At 41.2% G+C, this 18,913-nt stretch overlaps 2 protein-coding genes across 5 annotated transcripts; both read right to left on the bottom strand.

Moving 5' to 3' along the window:
- Positions 1-341: 341 nt before the first annotated feature.
- On the bottom strand, positions 342-14,717 carry LOC135524518 (carbonic anhydrase 5B, mitochondrial-like). 4 transcript variants are annotated; one of them, XM_064952113.1, is made up of 8 exons: positions 14,594-14,717; positions 14,130-14,509; positions 11,447-11,644; positions 10,858-10,976; positions 9,765-9,860; positions 6,370-6,432; positions 2,928-3,086; positions 342-2,796 (listed from the first exon to the last, which is right to left on the bottom strand). In XM_064952113.1, exons 2-8 carry the CDS (start codon positions 14,269-14,271, stop codon positions 2,626-2,628), a joined length of 948 nt encoding a protein of 315 aa, XP_064808185.1. In that variant the 5' UTR covers positions 14,272-14,509; positions 14,594-14,717; the 3' UTR covers positions 342-2,625. The 4 variants fall into 4 exon arrangements, with proteins under 4 accessions (XP_064808185.1, XP_064808186.1, XP_064808184.1 ...); XM_064952114.1 differs by having other exon boundaries at positions 14,628-14,710; XM_064952112.1 differs by having other exon boundaries at positions 14,130-14,717.
- Positions 14,405-17,410, bottom strand: LOC135525026 (SUMO-activating enzyme subunit 2-like). Its single transcript, XM_064952802.1, has 4 exons — positions 17,309-17,410; positions 17,062-17,202; positions 16,637-16,839; positions 14,405-14,509 (listed from the first exon to the last, which is right to left on the bottom strand). The coding sequence occupies exons 2-4, from the start codon at positions 17,183-17,185 to the stop codon at positions 14,405-14,407; spliced, it is 432 nt and encodes a 143-aa protein (XP_064808874.1). The 5' UTR covers positions 17,186-17,202; positions 17,309-17,410.
- Between the last annotated feature and the right edge of the window lie 1,503 nt (positions 17,411-18,913).

Below are 18,913 nucleotides of genomic sequence, written 5' to 3'. Positions count from 1 at the left end.
AAAAATGCCCACATGAAATGTATAACCATTCAGAACTGTGTTCAAATCCTCCCTGTACCCCAACATTGTTCCCCTAAACTCTGGTGTAACAAAATGCCATCTTTAATTTCATAGGGAACGTAGTGAAACAGGCAAGTGTCATTTGGGTATAGAGGGCAAGAGTCTTACGGTTCCTGTGTTTGGACAGTGCTGTACAGTTTTCAAAACAGGTTAGGGTCAAGCTACTTCTTCTCTGCAATTGACATAGTGGGGAGAGGGCCAGGTGGCTCTTTCAAGGGAGAGGCCCCACAAGGGACAGTTTATACAGGAACATTGTTATTGAATGATCACAAAGACAACCATTCACTCACGTAATGCTTTATAGAACAAACAATACCAATGTCGCCTCAATGTCTGCTCCCTTTTCATTCCCTGTTTATAGAACAAACCAATCAATCCCTTTCTCCTCCAATCTTTTAAGCACCTACTTCACATTCTCTGTACACTGCAAACATAAGACCCCCCCCCCTCTCTTTATTCAATCACTCCCTTTCTTTGATTAAAATAGTGAAGCACTGGAAGGCACACCCAGAATACTGCAACTAGAAGTAGGCTAATGGAAAATAGGCAGCAAGGTATTACAATTGCTGTATCAGGTTTCATGGTTTTGTATCAACATGGGGAATAGCAGTGCTTATATTACAGTTAACCTTTTGGAACGCGATTAAAGCATAACATTAGGTGTAGTTATGTTTTAAAGTTGATGCATGTAGTTGGTTCCACTGTAACCCCTGTCCAGTTCTGCTGGGAACTTTAAAATTTCAAATGTTATATATAGAGAGAGAGATAAAGTACAGAAAAAGCTTAAGTCTCAAGAAATGAAATACAAATTATCAGGAGAATGATTCCTGTCTGTGTGCTTCTAAAAAGGCAAGTAAAAACCTACCGACCTCCACCAATAAATAAATAAAGAACCAACAAGATAAACAGGTTAATGATGCATGATGTGATACCCTCTCTTAACTCTCCCAGCGCCTAAACCAGAAACTGGCAAACATAAAAATTGACCGACTGTTAAGCTTGGTAGGGGCAGAATATTATCGATATGCGTTAGACCAGCAAGCCCCTACAGAATAGACACATTGCCATGAGAAATTGATCTGAGAACAGAGGTGACCGCCATGTGTCAGTATGATGCATAAAATAGAAGGCACTATGGTAGATCCCAGTTTAGTAGAACAGAACAATTTGATTACAAGAGGAAATATGCTTAGACACCCATGCTAAAATACAGATGTTTGCTATATCAACAAAATAGTTCAGCATATTAGTTGTAACAAATGCCTGTGTCCCTGTGCTTATAAGGCCTTATAAAAGATGTGGATCCTATACATATGATTTTTACCTCTAAGTTACAGATAGTGAGATGTACATTCTAGTCCACTCAATAGACTATGTAATAAAATCAATCACAAATTCATCTAAAACATCTTTCAAAGCAATGAGCAACACTCATTTGTGCAGTTTGGAGCCTTAGCTAGGCCCAAATACAATGAACCAAATCTCTTCGGCTGTGTGCAGTAAACAAGTTCAGAGCGTAAACCTTCAAACTAAACCCCACATCCATATATGGAGCCCCTTCACCTCAAATACTTTGTCAAGGAAGGAGAACAATTACTGCAAGAGTACTGCTCATACACGAGGGTGATATTCTTATGCTTGAGATTATTAAAATCGGTGATAGTATAAAAATGCAGGAAACTGACAAAATAATGGAAACACTTGAGTAAATGAGGGAAACAAAGTATATTGAAAGCAGATGCTTCCACAGGTGCACTTCCTGAGTTAATTAAGCAGGTAACAGCCCATCATGCTTACTTAGGGTGATGTATTATTTTGGCTACGCCCCCATAGGATGACAATAACCCCATCCACAGGGCACGAGTGGTCACTGAATGTTTTGAGCATAAAAATATGCCATAGCCATCTCAGTAACCAGATCTCAACTCAATTAAAACACTTATGGGAGATCCTGGAGGAAAACAAAAAATTCTGGAATTTCTCATGGAAGAATGGTGTCGCATCCCTCCAAGACTTCCAGACACTTGTACATTAAAGCTGTGGTGCCCCAACACCCTCTTAAAGACAATACATGTTGGTGTTTTCCTTTATTTTGACAGTTACCTGTATTTCAGCATAATCCCTCATTGGTTTCTATAAGCATTTCAAGTGGGACTGTTAAGGACTGAATAAAAAAGGTTTACAACTTAAACATTCAGAGCATCTAGAAAAAAAATATTCACCTAAGAGACAGGGGTTTAAAAAATCTGTTAGCATAGACTACAGCAATACACCTGCCCTGTGTTGATGATGCCTTTCACTTATTGATAGGACAGCAGGCAGTGAGACAGCTGTCTAGTGCCAAGGATGGTCAACAAAACAGCTTTTAGATGGTGACATTGGAATTATAAAATCCCTGGCACTTAAGTGAAATCAGAGGGCTTTCTGAATGCATAAGCGTTTGGAAAGATGCCAGCAGTATGACTTCTGTAGAGTCAAACGTAAGACTTTGTTAGCCAAAAATGTGCTTCCCAGGGTATTGCATTATTTTGGTTTGAAGGGTCCAAGTGAGTCTCTGAGTAAAGGTCAGTGGCCTGTGTGTGGACCCTTTGCCGGTTGCTCCTCTTTCAGGAAGGGGGTAAACGAAGAACGCACAGTGCGGCCCTGCAGCGACTGCTGCACACGGAAGTTGTTGACCATGCTCTTCTGCACCTCCTCCTCTGCGGAGGTGAAGAGAAGGCTCCGAAACACAGCCAGCTGAGGAAGAGACCGGACAGGGAGAGAATGTGTTAAGCAGACATGGAACAGCAGAGTGAAGTCACTAAAGTGTAGTCCACCAGTAGTTCTAACATTCCTTCCCTTTTTACCACACACACTCACACACTAACCTGGTCATGGCTGACTTCGATGTGCTGCTTCATGATAATCCAGGTCACTGCTTCAGTCAGAGGAGGCGTGGTCAGTGACCCTGCATACGTCCAGTAATCATCAATGTTAGTGGGCAGTAGGCAGGCTGGGTCGAACCTAGTGAACTCAACAACACTGTCCTAAGGTGTAAAAAGGGAAAGAGGAAAGGGTTACATGGTGCTGCCAACCGTGTCATAAGTTATAATAATAATTGCCATTTCCCAACCTTAATGTGTGATGTATTGTTGTGTACCTTTGTGCTGTTGCCTGTGCCCTGTTTTGTGCTGCTACCATGCTGTGTTGTCATGTGTTGCTGCCTTGCTATGTGGTTGTCTTAGGTCTCTCTTTATGTAGTGTCGCTTGTCCTAGATTTATATTGTATTTATTTATTTTAATCCCAGGCCCCCGTCCCTGCAGGAGGCCTTTTGGTAGGCCGTCATTGTAAATAAGAATTTGTTCTTAACTGACTTGCCTAGTTAAATAAAGGTAAAAAAAAAAAAAAAAAATTGTAGGGGCATGTAATTTGACTCATGGCCACTAGACGGCAGTTAAAGTTGACAGTCTCCCCATCTCAGATCATACAGTAAGTTCCTTTGCAGTAATACTTCTGGAAGGTAACAAAGGGTGGGGGGTGGGGCTCTAAATAATGCTAATTTAACCATTCTCCTATTTGTTTAAAATGCAGTGGTAAATGTGAAACGTACACCCCAACTCTGTCATGGGTTAAACCATTTATTTCTGTGGCGGTGCTGTCCATCCAGTAGGCTAGTGCTGAATTTCAGCTTCAGCCGAGCTCCTTTCAGCATTGATACTTTGTCATTTTTCGCCATTTGTTTGCCATGCAGCCTTGATAAAAATAGCCTGTCTTTATTCCAATGCATTAGATTTATCCATTGATTTATCATTGTTTGCTTTTGTCAGTCAGCTGCTTAAAGCAGCTGTTTTTTTAGGTGTGCGCAGGTACTGGTGTTCTCCCTGCCAATCGTGGCCAGAAGTACCAGACCATTTATTATTTTTTGGTGCTTTGTAACAAATCTATTAACAGTCAAACAGCACAAGTATACATGCAGTTTGGATTAGAGGTCGGCCGATTAATCAGAATGGCCGATTAATTTGAGCTGATTTCAAGTTTTCATAATAAATCGGAAATCTGTATTTTTGGACAACGATTATTATTTTATTTTTTTACACCTTTATTTAACTAGGCAAGTCAGTTAAGAACACTTTATTTTCAATGACGGCCTAGGAACGGTGGGTTAACTGCCTTGTTCAGGGGCAGAACGACAGATTTTTACCTTATCAGCTCAGGGATTCAATCTTGCAACCTTACAGTTAACTAGTCCAACACTCTAACCACCTGCCTCATTGCACTCCACGAGGAGCCTGCCTGTTATGCGACTGCAGTAAGCCAAGGTAAGTTGCTAGATACGTTTAACGCTATCTTATAAAAAAAAACAATCAAAATCACTAGTTAACTACACATGGTTGATGATATTACTAGTTTATCTAGCGTGTCCTGCGTTGCATATAATCGATGCGGTGCATATTTGCGAAAAAGGACTGTCCTAGCTCCAATGTGTACCTAACCATAAACATCAATGCCTTTCTTAAAATCAATACGCAGAAGGATATATTTTTTTAAATCTGCATATTTAGCTAAAAGAAATCCAGGTTAGCAGGCAATATTAACCAGGTGAAAATGTGTCACTTCTCTTGCGTTCATTGCACGCAGAGTCAGGGTATATGCAACAGTTTGGGCAGCCTAATTTGCCAGGATTTTACATAATTATGACATAACATTGAGGGTTGTGCAATGTCACAGGAATATTTAGACTTATGGATGCCACCCGTTAGATAAAATACGGAACGGTTCCGTATTTCAATGAAAGAATAAAAGTCTTGTTTTCGAGATGATAGTTTCCGGATTCGACCATATTAATGACCTATGGCTCGTATTTCTGTGTGTTATTATGTTATAACTAAGTCTATGATTTGATAGAGCAGTCTAACTGAGCGATGGTAGGCACCAGCAGGCTCGTAAGCATTCATTCAAACAGCACTTTCGTGCGTTTTTGCCAGCAGCTCTTTGCTGTGCTTCAAGCATTGTGCTGTTTATGACTTCAAGCCCATCAACTCCCAAGGTAAGGCTGGTGTAACCGATGTGAAATGGCTAGCTAGTTAGCGGGGTGCGCGCTAATAGCGTTTCAAATGTCACTCGCTCTGAGACTCGGAGTGGTTGTTCCCCTTGCTCTGCATGGGTAACGATGCTTCGAGGGTGGCTGTTGTCGATGTGTTCCTGGTTCAAGCCCAGGTAGGGGCGAGGAGAGGGACGGGAGCTATACTGTTACACTGGCAATACTAAATCAAATCAAATTTTATTTGTCACATACACATGGTTAGCAGATGTTAATGCGAGTGTAGCGAAATGCTTGTGCTTCTAGTTCCGACAATGCAGTAATAACCAACAAGTATTCTAACTAACAATTCCTAATCTACTGTCTTATACACAGTGTAAGGGGATAAAGAATATGTACATAAGGATATATGAGTGAGTGATGGTACAGAGCAGCATAGGCAAGATACAGTGCCTATAAGAACATCCAATAGTCAAAGGTTAATGAAATACAAAATGGTATAGAGAAAAATAGTCCTATAATTCCTAGAATAACTACAACCTAAAACTTCTTACCTGGGAATGTTGACGACTCATGTTAAAAGGAACCACCAGCTTTCATATGTTCTCATGTTCTGAGCAAGGAACTTAAACGTTAACTTTCTTACATGGCACATATTGCACTTTTACTTTCTTCTCCAACACTTTGTTTTTGCATTATTTAAACCAAATTGAACATGTTTCATTATTTATTTGAGGCTAAATTGATGTATAAAGATAAAATAAGTGTTTATTCAGTATTGTTGCAATTGTCATTATTACAAATACATTTAGCCGATTAATCGTTATCTGCTTTTTTTGGTCCTCCAATAAATCGGTATCGGTGTTGAAAAATCATAAATCGGTCGACCTCTAGTTTGGATGCTGGAATTATTTTGGAGTGGACCAACATGCCTACTTTTTGAAGTGATTTGTTTGACAACCAGATGAAAATATGACTGGTTGTGTTCATGCCACATTAAAATGTTATTAAAAGGTAATTTATTAGGTCGATAAATTTGATAGAGAATCCCCCAAATAGCATGGTGTAATTCGCACTCCAATAGTCACACAAATGTCATGTGCGCCACCGGAGAGAGGCTTGTCTAGAATACCAACCTGAGTCGTACAGCACTGACTACTTATGTTCTTAAGCTTTGGGCGGCCTTCTCAGAAACTCAGCGACATATAACCCCTGCTTGAAACGTTCTCTCTGAAACCCTGGCAACAAAATCACCTGCATGGTTTAAGTGGTCAATCATTGAACTCACCTTATGTCTGACAGCAGGTAGGACATCTACTAGTTTCTGCAGTCCCTCGTGTCTCTTCCCTATCTGAGGAGGAAAATAATCTGTGTCTGAGCACTGAGTCCTTGTGTCAGGCATGTGCTGTGTGTTTACATTCACTGCATGGGGTGTTTACATTTCAATGTCAGTAAATATTGAAATGGTGTGTATATGACGTGTACAGCTGAAGTTGGAAGTTTACATAAACCTTAGCCAAATACATTTAAACTCAGTTTTTCACAATTCCTGACATTTAATCATAGGGAATTTTTACTGTGCTAGGTCAGTTAGGATCACCACTTTATTTTAAGAATGTGAAATGTCAGAATAATAGTAGAGTGATTTATTTCAGCTTTTATTTCGTTCCTCACATCTCCAGTGGGTCAGAAGATTGCATACACTCAATTAGTATTTGGTAGCACACACTTCTTCAGTTCTGCACACAAATTTTCATTAGGATTGAGGTCCGGGCTTTGTGATAGACACTCCAATACCTTGACTTTGTTGTCCTTAAGCCATTTTGCCACAACTTTGGAAGTATGCTTGGGGTCATTGTCCATTTGGAAGACCTATTTGCGACCAAGCTTTAACTTCCCGTCTTGAAATGTTGCTTCAATATATACACATAATTTTCCTACCTCATGATGCCATCTACAGTGCCTTGCGAAAGTATTCGGCCCCCTTGAACTTTGCGACCTTTTGCAACATTTCAGGCTTCAAACATAAAGATATAAAACTGTATTTTTTTGTGAAGACAACAACAAGTGGGACACAATCATGAAGTGGAACGACATTTATTGGATATTTCAAACTTTTTTAACAAATCAAAAACTGAAAAATTGGGCGTGCAAAATTATTCAGCCCCCTTAAGTTAATACTTTGTAGCGCCACCTTTTGCTGCGATTACAGCTGTAAGTCGCTTGGGGTATGTCTCTATCAGTTTTGCACATCGAGAGACTGACATTTTTTCCCATTCCTCCTTGCAAAACAGCTCGAGCTCAGTGAGGTTGGATGGAGAGCATTTGTGAACAGCAGTTTTCAGTTCTTTCCACAGATTCTCGATTGGATTCAGGTCTGGACTTTGACTTGGCCATTCTAACACCTGGATATGTTTATTTTTGAACCATTCCATTGTAGATTTTGCTTTATGTTTTGGATCATTGTCTTGTTGGAAGACAAATCTCCGTCCCAGTCTCAGGTCTTTTGCAGACTCCATCGGGTTGTCTTACAGAATGGTCCTGTATTTGGCTCCATCCTTCTTCCCATCAATTTTAACCATCTTCCCTGTGCCTGCTGAAGAAAAGCAGGCCCAAACCATGATGCTGCCACCACCATGTTTGACAGTGGGGATGGTGTGTTCATTGTGATGAGCTGTGTTGCATTTACGCCAAACATAATGTTTTGCATTGTTGCCAAAAAGTTCAATTTTGGTTTCATCTGACCAGAGCACCTTCTTCCACATGTTTGGTGTGTCTCCCAGGTGGCTTGTGGCAAACTTTAAACGACACTTTTTATGGGTATCTTTAAGAAATGGCTTTCTTCTTGCCACTCTTCCATAAAGGCCAGATTTGTGCAATATACGACTGATTGTTGTCCTATGGACAGAGTCTCCCACCTCAGCTGTAGATCTCTGCAGTTCATCCAGAGTTATCATGGGCCTCTTGGCTGCATCTCTGATCAGTCTTCTCCTTGTATGAGCTGAAAGTTTAGAGGGACGGCCAGGTCTTGGTAGATTTGCAGTGGTCTGATACTCCTTCCATTTCAATATTATCGCTTGCACAGTGCTCCTTGGGATGTTTAAAGCTTGGGAAATCTTTTTGTATCCAAATCCGGCTTTAAACTTCTTCACAACAGTATCTCGGACCTGCCTGGTGTGTTCCTTGTTCTTCATGATGCTCTCTGCGCTTTTAACGGACCTCTGAGACTATCACAGTGCAGGTGCATTTATACGGAGACTTGATTACACACAGGTGGATTGTATTTATCATCATTAGTCATTTAGGTCAACATTGGATCATTCAGAGATCCTCGCTGAACTTCTGGAGAGAGTTTGCTGCACTGAAAGTAAAGGGGCTGAATAATTTTGCACGCCCAATTTTTCAGTTTTTGATTTGTTAAAAAAGTTTGAAATATCCAATAAATGTCGTTCCACTTCATGATTGTGTCCCACTTGTTGATTCTTCACAAAAATATACAGTTTTATATCTTTACGTTTGAAGCCTGAAATGTGGCAAAAGGTCGCAAAGTTCAAGGGGGCCGAATACTTTCGCAAGGCACTGTATTTTGTGAAGTGCACCAGTCCCTCCTGCAGCAAAGCACCCCCACAAAATAATGCAACCACCCCCGTGCTTCACAGTTGGGATGGTGTTCTTCGGCTTGCAAGCCTTCCCCTTTTTCCTCCAAACATAATGATGGTCATTATGGCCAAACAGTTCTATTTTTGTTTCATCAGACCAGAGGACATTTCTCCAAAAAGTACAATCTTTGTCCCCATGTGCAGTTGCAAACCGTAGTCTGGCTTTTTAAATGCCGTTTTTTGAGCAGTGGCTTCTTCCTTGCTGAGCAGCCTTTCAGGTTATGTCAATATAGGACTCGTTTTACTGTGGATAGATACTTTTTGTACCGGTTTCCTCCAGCATCTTAACAAGGTCCTTTGCAGTTTTTCTGGGATTGATTTGCACTTTTCGCACCAAAGTACATTCATCTCTAGGAGACAGAACACGTCCCCTTCCAGCGGTATGACGGCTGCGTGGTCCCATTGTGTTTATACTTGCATACTATTGTTTGTACAGATGAACGTGGTACCTTCAGGCATTTGGAAATTCCTACCAAGGATTAACCAGATTTGTGGAGGTCTACAATTTATTTTCATGAGGTCTTGGCTGATGTCTTTTGATTTTCCCATGATGTCAAGCAAAGAGGCACTGAGTTTGAAGGTAGGCCTTGAAATACATCCACAGGTACACCTCCAATTGACTCAAATTATGTCAATCAGCCTATCAGAAGCTTCTAAAGCCATCACATAATTTTCTGGAATTTTCCAAACTGTTTAAAGGCATAGTCAACTTTGTGTATGTAAACTTCTGACCCACTGGAATTGTGATACAGTGAATTATAAGTGAAATAATCTGTCTGTAAACAATTGTTGGAAAAATTACTTGTGTCGTCATGCACAAAGTAGATGTCCTAACCGACTTGCCAAAACTATAGTTTGTTAACAATAAATTTGTGGAGTGGTTGGAAAATGAGTTTTAATGACTCTAAACTAAGTGTGTGTAAACTTCCGACTTCAACTGTATATGGTCAAGTATGCATGACAGTGGTGGTGGGTTGCATGTGGTAGGGATGCTTCGCTATGTTAACAAGAAGCAATAAGTTACCTTGAGGAAAACCCCGATAACAGCCAGTCCATTCTCCTCCATCACCGCCTCCTCAAACCGGCTGTACTTATCAGAGTTCCAGTGGACCATGTGGAGCTATCAACACAAAAGGCAACGCCATATATTAATTAGAACCCATTTATCCACACACCCAGAGAATTCAAATGCCATGTGTCACAGATTATATTTGCTGCTGGATAATTATGAATCTTTAATATCATTCTCAAGATAAACGGTTACCTTCGTGGTAGAACAATCAATTATCAAAACTGTAACAACAAAAAAATTAGCAGATTCTGAATGAAAATCCACCACCAAAATCCTCCATCCTGAACAGAGGGGTATCAGTAGCTATTAAACCAAACGGAGTATCGTCTGACCCTGAGGTCACATGCAGCTGCTCTTTGTTTTACACCAACGGAGTGTCCAACCCAACCCTACCCATACTCACACCACAGATCCCTATTCACCCTGGGATCTGGGGAGATTTCTATAAAGAATGGTACAACCCAATAAGTAAACTGAGAAGGATCCATTATCTCGGTTACCCACTGTGGTGTGCTCCTATTAGGCACACAGAGTGAGTTGTGTGCTGTAATCGTAACTTGAGCCTCTGTACACACACTGCACCTGGGGAGTGTTGAGAACCCTGACATGGTCAGATTCTCACAGCCACTAACGCCAGCTTGGCATGGCAACCTCCCCCAGACATACAGTAGTACTCCCTCTATTGCATAAGTATGCTTTAGGTGAGTGGAAAAATATGAAAATAGATCACACATGAAAAGGTGGGCCTTAAGGATAGAACAGAATGCATTCTGCTTCTATACGTAGAGGTTTCCAACAGCACAATCCCCCTGTCACAGAAATTGCATGCCAATGTCGTCATGGATTGGCTAGGGCATCAGCATTGACTTGATGACTAAGCAGTCCCTACTATCTACCGTTCCATGCCACAGTCTCCTGAAGACTATGACTCTATTAGACTTGACATGTTAGGAGGTTCTTACTATAGCATAGCTAGAGTCATTCAACAAAGTTAACAGAGAGTGTCTGTATTTAAATGTTAAGTAAGAGGACGTGCAGTAGCTACCTCAGCAGGGAAGAGGCGGCGGTCCACTGTGTGCTCAGAGCCCCATGCGTTGCTCTCCCCCCAATGGAAGTGGAACTGACACAGCCGGAAGTTGTCCTCCAGAGGACCCCCTTTAAGTGCTGAGAGGGAGAGAGCAACGAGAAGAAATCGACCACTCATCAATGTTGTGTTAGAGAAGCATACAATAATGAGAAGAAACCGTAATTAATACACACAACAGCTGTGGCGAGTTAAACATTATTATATAAACATACTTGTTAAAACATATGTATCCTCTTCTCACACAAACACACATTAAAAGCAGAACTAAGAATTAAATTACAGAATAATTAGCCTACTGTTAAAAAAATGTTTGCCTCTTGGTATAAATATTTATGTAAAGTCTAGCGGTTAATAAAATATACATTTCTGAAATAATATTGGATTGAAAATTAAAGTAATTAGACTGTCTATACAATAAGTTAAGACCATGATGTTGAGAAATAAGCCAAGAGCAGGGATACCTAAATGTAAATCAAAGTCATGTTCCACGTGGCAGGCATTGCAGTTTTAAATCAGGAGGTCACACGGCAGAACAGAAACTGCTTACTGGATTTGTCGGTGGTGTCATCGTACTCAACCAGGAATGAGTACCCGTTGTTCCATATCTGTGAACATGTCCTGGGGTCGTAGTCCGGGGTCAGCGGCTTGAGATGCGGATCAAAGACACTCTTGCGCACCCGAATATCGATCGGAGATTGTCTGTTGCCCCCAGGAGCAACAAGTGGTCCCTGCCACATCGGATGCACTGGAGTCGAAGCATGAGAGAGGGGATTTAAATCTAGTCTGATAGTAAAATGTAAAACAGCAGCTTGTCTTTAGTAAATCACATTAGGTCCTATTGCTTAGCCTACTGTAACAAATGCTGACACTTACTTTTCATAGTGTACTCTCCAGCTTCCTGCATTCTAAAATAGGCAATAAGTCAAATTCCCAAATAACATAAGATCAAATGTCTCAAAGTAGACAAGCAATTCTGAAAACTTTGTGAGACCAGTAGTCTAAGCCTCCTCCGTTGATTCCGTTTAAGAAATTTAAAAAGCAGGAGGAAAAAGAGACACTTCCTTCAGTAACTCCTATTGAAAGGAAATTACAGGATAAGCAAAATGTGGGTAGGCTATAGAAACAGACTCGCGGAATGTATTGGCAGCCCACCAGGTCTACTCCGCAGCAGGAATGGGAGACACTAGTTCAGCTCTGAATGGAACGTTTCATAGATGTACATCTTCTGGCGTTAAAATAAATCTACTACGACTTCCTGGTTTTGCCATTGGGCTGCAAAACAATAACTGCCTATGATGCAATTTACATCAGTCACTGTCCGCTCTGCCAATGGGACTGTGAATGCTTAACCTATGTGAATGCTTAACCTACGACAAAGCTCGTTTGGAAAAGGTATTTAATGGAAAAATGTATTAACAATTATCCATTTTGCTACTGTACCTGAAAAAAGAGGGCCTATCCTTACTAGCATTTTCTAAATTCGAACGAAACACCTGCAACTGAACAGACCTATTAGAAGATATGTTTGACCGAATCGAGGACGAAGATAGTGTCGCTAAGTTAAAGTTGATCGAAAATTCTCTGTGATACGCCAAACAGTAGCTATCCTGCAATGACTAATAGATCACATTACTTGTTACAATCTGCTAGATATTCATTATTTATTTATTTACCTTTATTTAACTAGGCAAGTCAGTTAAGAACAAATTCTTATTTTCAATGACGGCCGAGGAACAGTGGGTTAACTGCCTGTTCAGGGGCAGAACGACAGATTTGTACCTTGTCAGCTCGGGGGTTTGAACTTGCAACCTTCCAGTTACTAGCCCAACGCTCTAACCACCAGGCTACCCTGCCGCCCCATGAAGTAAGTACCCATTGCTGACAGGTGTATAAAATTGAGCACACACCCATGCAATCTCCATAGACAAACATTGTGTACAACTTGCCGCCATTGGATTCTGGAGCAGTGGAAACACTTTCTCTGGGGTAATGAGTCACGCTTCACCATCTGGCAGTCCGACAGACGAATCTGGGTTTGGTGAATGCCAAGAGAACACTACCTGCTCCAATGCATAGTGCCAACTGTAAAGTTTGGTGGAGGAGGAATAATGGTCTGGTGCTGTTTTTCATGGTTCAGGCTAGGCCCTTTTGTTCCAGTTGTGAAATCTTAACGCTACAGTATACAATGACATTCTAGACAATTCTGTGCTTCCAACTTTGTGGCAATAGTTTAGGGAAGGCCTTTTCCTGTTTCAGCATGACAATGCCCCACTGCACAAAGCGAGGTTCATACAGAAATGGTTTGTCGGGATCGTTGTGTAAGAAGCCCAGCGAACACCTTTGTTAATGCCTGTTTACGGAAGACAGAGGCGACCATCTGTGCTAAGCGTAACTGGGGAGAAGGTGTAGCGGAAGTGTAGTTTGTCGGGTGGATGCACACACAGCGTTATGGATCTGTGCAAATCTGCTACATTAAGTGAATATATTTTTAAATATTATTTCTCGCTTATACAGTATGAAAGAAATTCCATATGTTTCATAAACCGTAATGCAAGCAATGATTGATGGTTCTAAACATTAAAACAGAGCGCTGGGATTTCAGTTCACATGTTCCCACCGGTATGCAGTGCTTATATCTGAGAACCCTTGGAATAATGCATAATGCCTTGGGTTCTGGAGAGAAAAGTCAGGCCTTATGAATGTCTTGAGTAAAGACAAGACCATAAACCAAACATGCAGTGTAAAATAGGCCAAGTTAAAAAATAAAATACAAAAGATAAATTGTGATCACAGTTAAGATCAAATTGACATGTATGTACACACCATAGTTAAAATCAAAACCAGTACCCGGCCAGAAGTTTAGAATGAACTAATTCCCCCTGAAAATGTGACGCCAATATACTCGTGCAGAAATCCAGTCCTTGGTTTCCATGTATTCTTTGTGCACCCGTTGCGATCAAAACAACGCCATTAATTAACCCTTTAGTAATGTAGACATTGTGGATTTCGATTACAACTTTACAGCGTAGCCATTTATGTTACTATTACTTGAGCGATTGAAACGGTCTTATTTCTCATGTAATCTCAGCGGCCAGCTGGACTGAACATTAATGTAATTGTTCTAGTCTTATGAAATGAAGAGCAAACAGCTAGCGAATTCAACTGCAACTAATGATAATTCAGCTGTAATATGATGAAAGCTACCGTACTTTTAAAGTTTCGACACTTACACGCTGAAAGCACATATTTGCTTGAACATGCAGTGAGGTTGCATCTTCTCACAGGTATCAACCGTTGACATTTAGTTTGCTTGATGACATGTCTCTGCAGATGCCGGGCAAGTGGGTTTACGATCGATGAGAGAGCCACCATGACCACGGTTCTTCGAATTGGCTACTCGAAGTTTGCGAGAGTCAAAATGAGCTGTTGTGTTATCTTTTCAGGTAAGGCAAAACGTCGAATTAAAACTGCTCCCGTCTCCCGAGTCTTTCGGTTTCATATGTTTTCAGTCAGAAACAACAACGGGAGTTGCGTTATGGCCCCTCTTCTTCCACACTGACAGTTTCGGATGGCTGCCGGCTGGCTCTCTCCACACTATCGCTTGATTGATCTGGAAAATAGACAAGCTTTCACACGATTGAAACATTCACGTAAATTCCAAAGGTTTACACTTGATCTGTTGATACGTGCTTACTTTAACACCGCGGCGATTTATATTGGCTACCTACTGCTATCGCACGCTCCGAATCAATGAAGGTGAAATATTGTTTGTAAAGTGTTTGCGGTAATGTGGTTCCAAAAGGAAGAGATCGTTGAGTGGGGCTCGTGTAAGACTTTCGACCAATCGGCTTTATCCTCTGAGAGGCGTTTCAAACAACATGCGCTAGATCTAGACCCGTGACATAGATATTTGGTGTACTTTTTGCTTAGTTTTGTTGAAATGTCTCTGTGGTTCTTGTCATATGTCATAACAGCACAATTCATCTGAGCCTCATGATCTTCAATACGATACATTGTCAAATGTGCAGTGCTTTCTCTATAACAAAAACTCACTCATTGACTGTCGTTTCCAATTGTGGATGAACACACATGCATCTTTACAAACAGCCCAAGTATTCTATTCGGATTTAATGTAAATTATTGGATAAGGTTATTTTGAATAACATGGAAGTCTTGCAAATGTTGTGCAAACATTGTGCTACTATGGGACTGAGAATATGTTCAGCTAAAGCTCCTTATGAATGTCATGTTTATTGTTAACATGCTTATGTTATGGCTTTTCTTGTGTACTCCATTTACTGACAGGGCTGAGATGACTCTTTTGGACTTTAATCCCTACACACACCTTCAGTTAGAAAATATTTGCTCTGAAAAATGTTTTTCCTTGAGTCCCAGGACATTGGAAGACAAATATTAAAGGGATGTTATGAAACTCATTCGCTCTTTCGGCAAACTTGTAATTGCTATAATGAGGCCTTTTCTCAGTCTGAACCCTTTAGAAGACAACTGTGGCAAAAACAGATAATTTATTGTCAAACCAAAACCAGGCAATGAAAGTGCCCCCCCCCCCCCCCCCCCCAAAAAAAAAGCACCACAGATAAGTTAGCAAATTGAAATTTGGTGGTGCAAGTGGTCAATGGTTAACAATTACAAAGGAAAATTCAGTCAACACTTGACTCAAAGAAATGATTGGGTTTGCTAACTTTTTTTTACATTCCTTCAATGGAGGTGTAAGTTTACTAGATGAAATACACTGAAAAAAAAACATTTGTTATTAAATGTTTCTTTCAGTCTCCCTACAAACCACACCCTGACTTGTGACATGACAAATACATTTATAAAAAATACAAAAAGCTAAAAGTATTTTATCCATCTATGATGGACCAAAATAAAAAAAACTGGTACACTTAACAGTTTTTGTACATTTATATTTACACATGTTTGGTAAGAGGAACAGAGTTTCATCCTTCTGAAGAGGGGAGGGGCCAGGAGAGACATACTAGTCTAGTGCAATGATGCCATCATCTTCCTCATCGGCAGCCAAAGGCTGATCAAATCAAATCAAATTTATATATATAGCCCTTCGTATACATCAGCTGATATCTCAAAGTGCTGTACAGAAACCCAGCCTAAAACCCCAAACAGCAAGCAATGCAGGTGTAGAAGCACGGTGGCTAGGAAAAACTCCCTAGAAAGGCCAAAACCTAGGAAGAAACCTAGAGAGGAACCAGGCTATGTGGGGTGGCCAGTCCTCTTCTGGCTGTGCCGGGTGGAGATTATAACAGAACATGGCCAAGATGTTCAAATGTTCATAAATGACCAGCATGGTCCAATAATAATAAGGCAGAACAGTTGAAACTGGAGCAGCAGCACGGCCAGGTGGACTGGGGACAGCAAGGAGTCATCATGTCAGGTCGTCCTGAGGCATGGTTCTCGGGCTCAGGTCCTCCGAGAGAGAGAAAGAAAGAGAGAATTAGAGAGAGCACACTTAAATTCACACAGGACACCGAATAGGACAGGAGAAGTACTCCAGATATAACAAACTGACCCTAGCCCCCCGACACATAAACTACTGCAGCATAAATACTGGAGGCTGAGACAGGAGGGGTCAGGAGACACTGTGGCCCCATCCGAGGACACCCCTGGACAGGGCCAAACAGGAAGGATATAACCCCACCCACTTTGCCAAAGCACAGCCCCCACACCACGAGAGGGATATCTTCAACCAGCAACTTACCATCCTGAGACAAGGCTGAGTATAGCCCACAAAGCTGATCCAGCTGTATAGCTGATCCAGGCGTTGGCGCTTGGCTGAAGCCTTGCCTGTCTCAGCATCATGGAGCTTCCTCTTGTGGCCTCCTGACTCCATGCGGACATCCATAGTGCTGGAGGACGGCTCGTCCGAATCAACTATCAGAACATCATCCTGCTCAGCAGGGGCTAAGAGGAGAAAGGAAATCAAGAGAAAGTCAGACGAGAGACGATCGACATGTACTATTTTAGAGTTTACGTTCAGCTACAAAATAAACATAGCTGCACATGATTCTCAGTACTATAAACAAAATGGTTTAAAGGACAGGACAGGTAACTTCTGACCAGGATTTTGATTTTTTAGACAGTCTAAAACAGTCCATCTCTGTAGTCAATGTCAGTTTTGCTCACCGTTGGAAGAGGTGGACGGTTCTGCAGACTCTTTGTTGCCGTTGGCAACATTCTTGTCCTCTTGTGCCGCTGGGTGGGGTTGGGGCTTTGTCAGGGGCGTCACCCACCACCTCAAACTCCACATCCTTCTCCAAGTCCTCACTTTTACAGACAAGCGCAGAAATACATTTACGTTAAGGAAACAAATTTGCATTAGTCATGCAAATGCAAAGGCCTATACAGCACAGAGAAATACATCCTCTCTTACCAGTGAATCACGTTAACCAGGAGTGTGTAATCCTGCCGAAAGTCATCCACTTGCAGACGGCTACCATGTCATATCCTAAAGTCAGACAGAAACTTGCTGTTGTTTGCTATAAGAAGAGAATGGTGCATGATCATAAATATGTATACCTGATGATAAGAGTATACCGTTGAGTACAATATAGGGTTTAGCGATATTATGATAGTATCGTATATCGACGATGATCGACAGTCATTGCCAATGGTGACAATATTGTAATGTGACAGACAACTTTTTTGCCCAGGGGTCTCCAACCCTGTTCCTGGAGAGTTACCGTCCTGTAGGTTTTTAAACCAACCCTAATACTTGGTTGATAACCTGTACCAGGTTAGTTACAACTGGGGTTGGAGAGAAAAGGACAGTGGCTCTCCAGGAACAGGGTTGGAGACCCCTGGTTTAGCGTATTTGAACTTGACTAGCGCCGCGCAATAAATAACGGAGTCGGGCAGGGCAGCTCGGTGACATTCTGAGTAATTTGTCTATTTCTATTTGCTATAATCTTGTTTTATGAAAGGCTTCATATTAATAAAGGCTGGCCTGTTTCAATAAATATGTTATACAGAACGCAAGAGGAATGTAGGCTAGACAGAGCAGAGTAGTACACCAAAGCAGCGCGAATTGGCCATTCAGAGAATATTGTCTCTCCCCCCTCTCGCTGTCGGATGCTTGGGCCTTACGGCCTAAACCATTTTTTATATATACATATACACAGGGCCTTCAGAAAGTATTCATACCCTTTGACTTATTCCACATTTTGTTGTTTACAGCCCGAATTCAAAATGGATTAAATAGATTTTTTTCCCTCTCACCCATCTATACATAATAACCCATACTGACAAGGTGAAAACATGTTTTTAGAAATGTTAGCAAATTTATTGAAGATGAAATATCTCTATTACATAAGTAGTCACACCCGAGTCTATATTTTGTAGAAGCACCTTTGTCGGTGATTACAGCCTTGAGTCGTCTTGGGTGTCTGTATCAGCTATGCACATCTGAATTTGGGGATTTTCTCCCATTCTTCCGGTGAAGAGCATTCTTCAAGTCTTTCCACAAACTTTCAATGGGATTCAAGTCTGGGTTTTGGCTGGACCACTCAAGGACTTTCACATTATTGTTCTGAAGCCATTCCAACGTTGCTTTGGCTGTATGCTTGGGTTCATTCGTCCAACCGAAGGTTGTTTGCACTCTGAAGCAGGTTCTCATCTAGGATTTGTCTGTATTTGGCTCCATTCATGTTCCTTCTATCCTTACCAGTCTCACAGTTCCTACCGCTGAAAAGCATCCCCATAGCATGATGCTGAAACCACCATGCTACACGGTAGGGATTATATTTGACGGGTGATGAGCTGTGGCCTAGTTCTCCCCAGACGGCGCTTTGCATTCAGGCCAAATATATTTAACAAAAATATGAAACACAACATGTTGGTCCCATCTTTCATGAGCTAAAAAAAAGATCCCAGAAATGTTCAATGCTCACAAAAAAGCTTATTTCTTTAGAATGTTGTGCATAAATTTGATTACATCCCTGTCAGTGAGCCAAGACAATCCATCCCCCTGACATATCAA

This window comes from Oncorhynchus masou, chromosome 31 (assembly GCF_036934945.1).
Source record: "Oncorhynchus masou masou isolate Uvic2021 chromosome 31, UVic_Omas_1.1, whole genome shotgun sequence".
Taxonomy (NCBI): domain Eukaryota; kingdom Metazoa; phylum Chordata; class Actinopteri; order Salmoniformes; family Salmonidae; genus Oncorhynchus; species Oncorhynchus masou.
Note: the sequence above shows the minus strand (reverse complement) of the source record. Positions and strands in the feature narration are given on the sequence as shown.

Coding starts and splice junctions, on each gene's coding strand:
- LOC135524518 (XM_064952112.1), bottom strand. CDS start 14,271: ATGGTGGCTCTCTCATCGATCGTAAACCCACTTGCCCGGCATCTGCAG. Junction 6,433..9,764: donor TTATCGGGGTTTTCCTCAAG/GTAACTTATTGC, acceptor TTTCCTCCTCAG/ATAGGGAAGAGACACGAGGG. Junction 3,087..6,369: donor TACCTGCTGTCAGACATAAG/GTGAGTTCAATG, acceptor TTTACACCTTAG/GACAGTGTTGTTGAGTTCAC.
- LOC135525026 (XM_064952802.1), bottom strand. CDS start 17,185: ATGTGGAGTTTGAGGTGGTGGGTGACGCCCCTGACAAAGCCCCAACCC. Junction 16,840..17,061: donor ACCGTCCACCTCTTCCAACG/GTGAGCAAAACT, acceptor TTCTCCTCTTAG/CCCCTGCTGAGCAGGATGAT. Junction 14,510..16,636: donor CTCAGCCTTGTCTCAGGATG/GTAAGTTGCTGG, acceptor TCTATTTTCCAG/ATCAATCAAGCGATAGTGTG.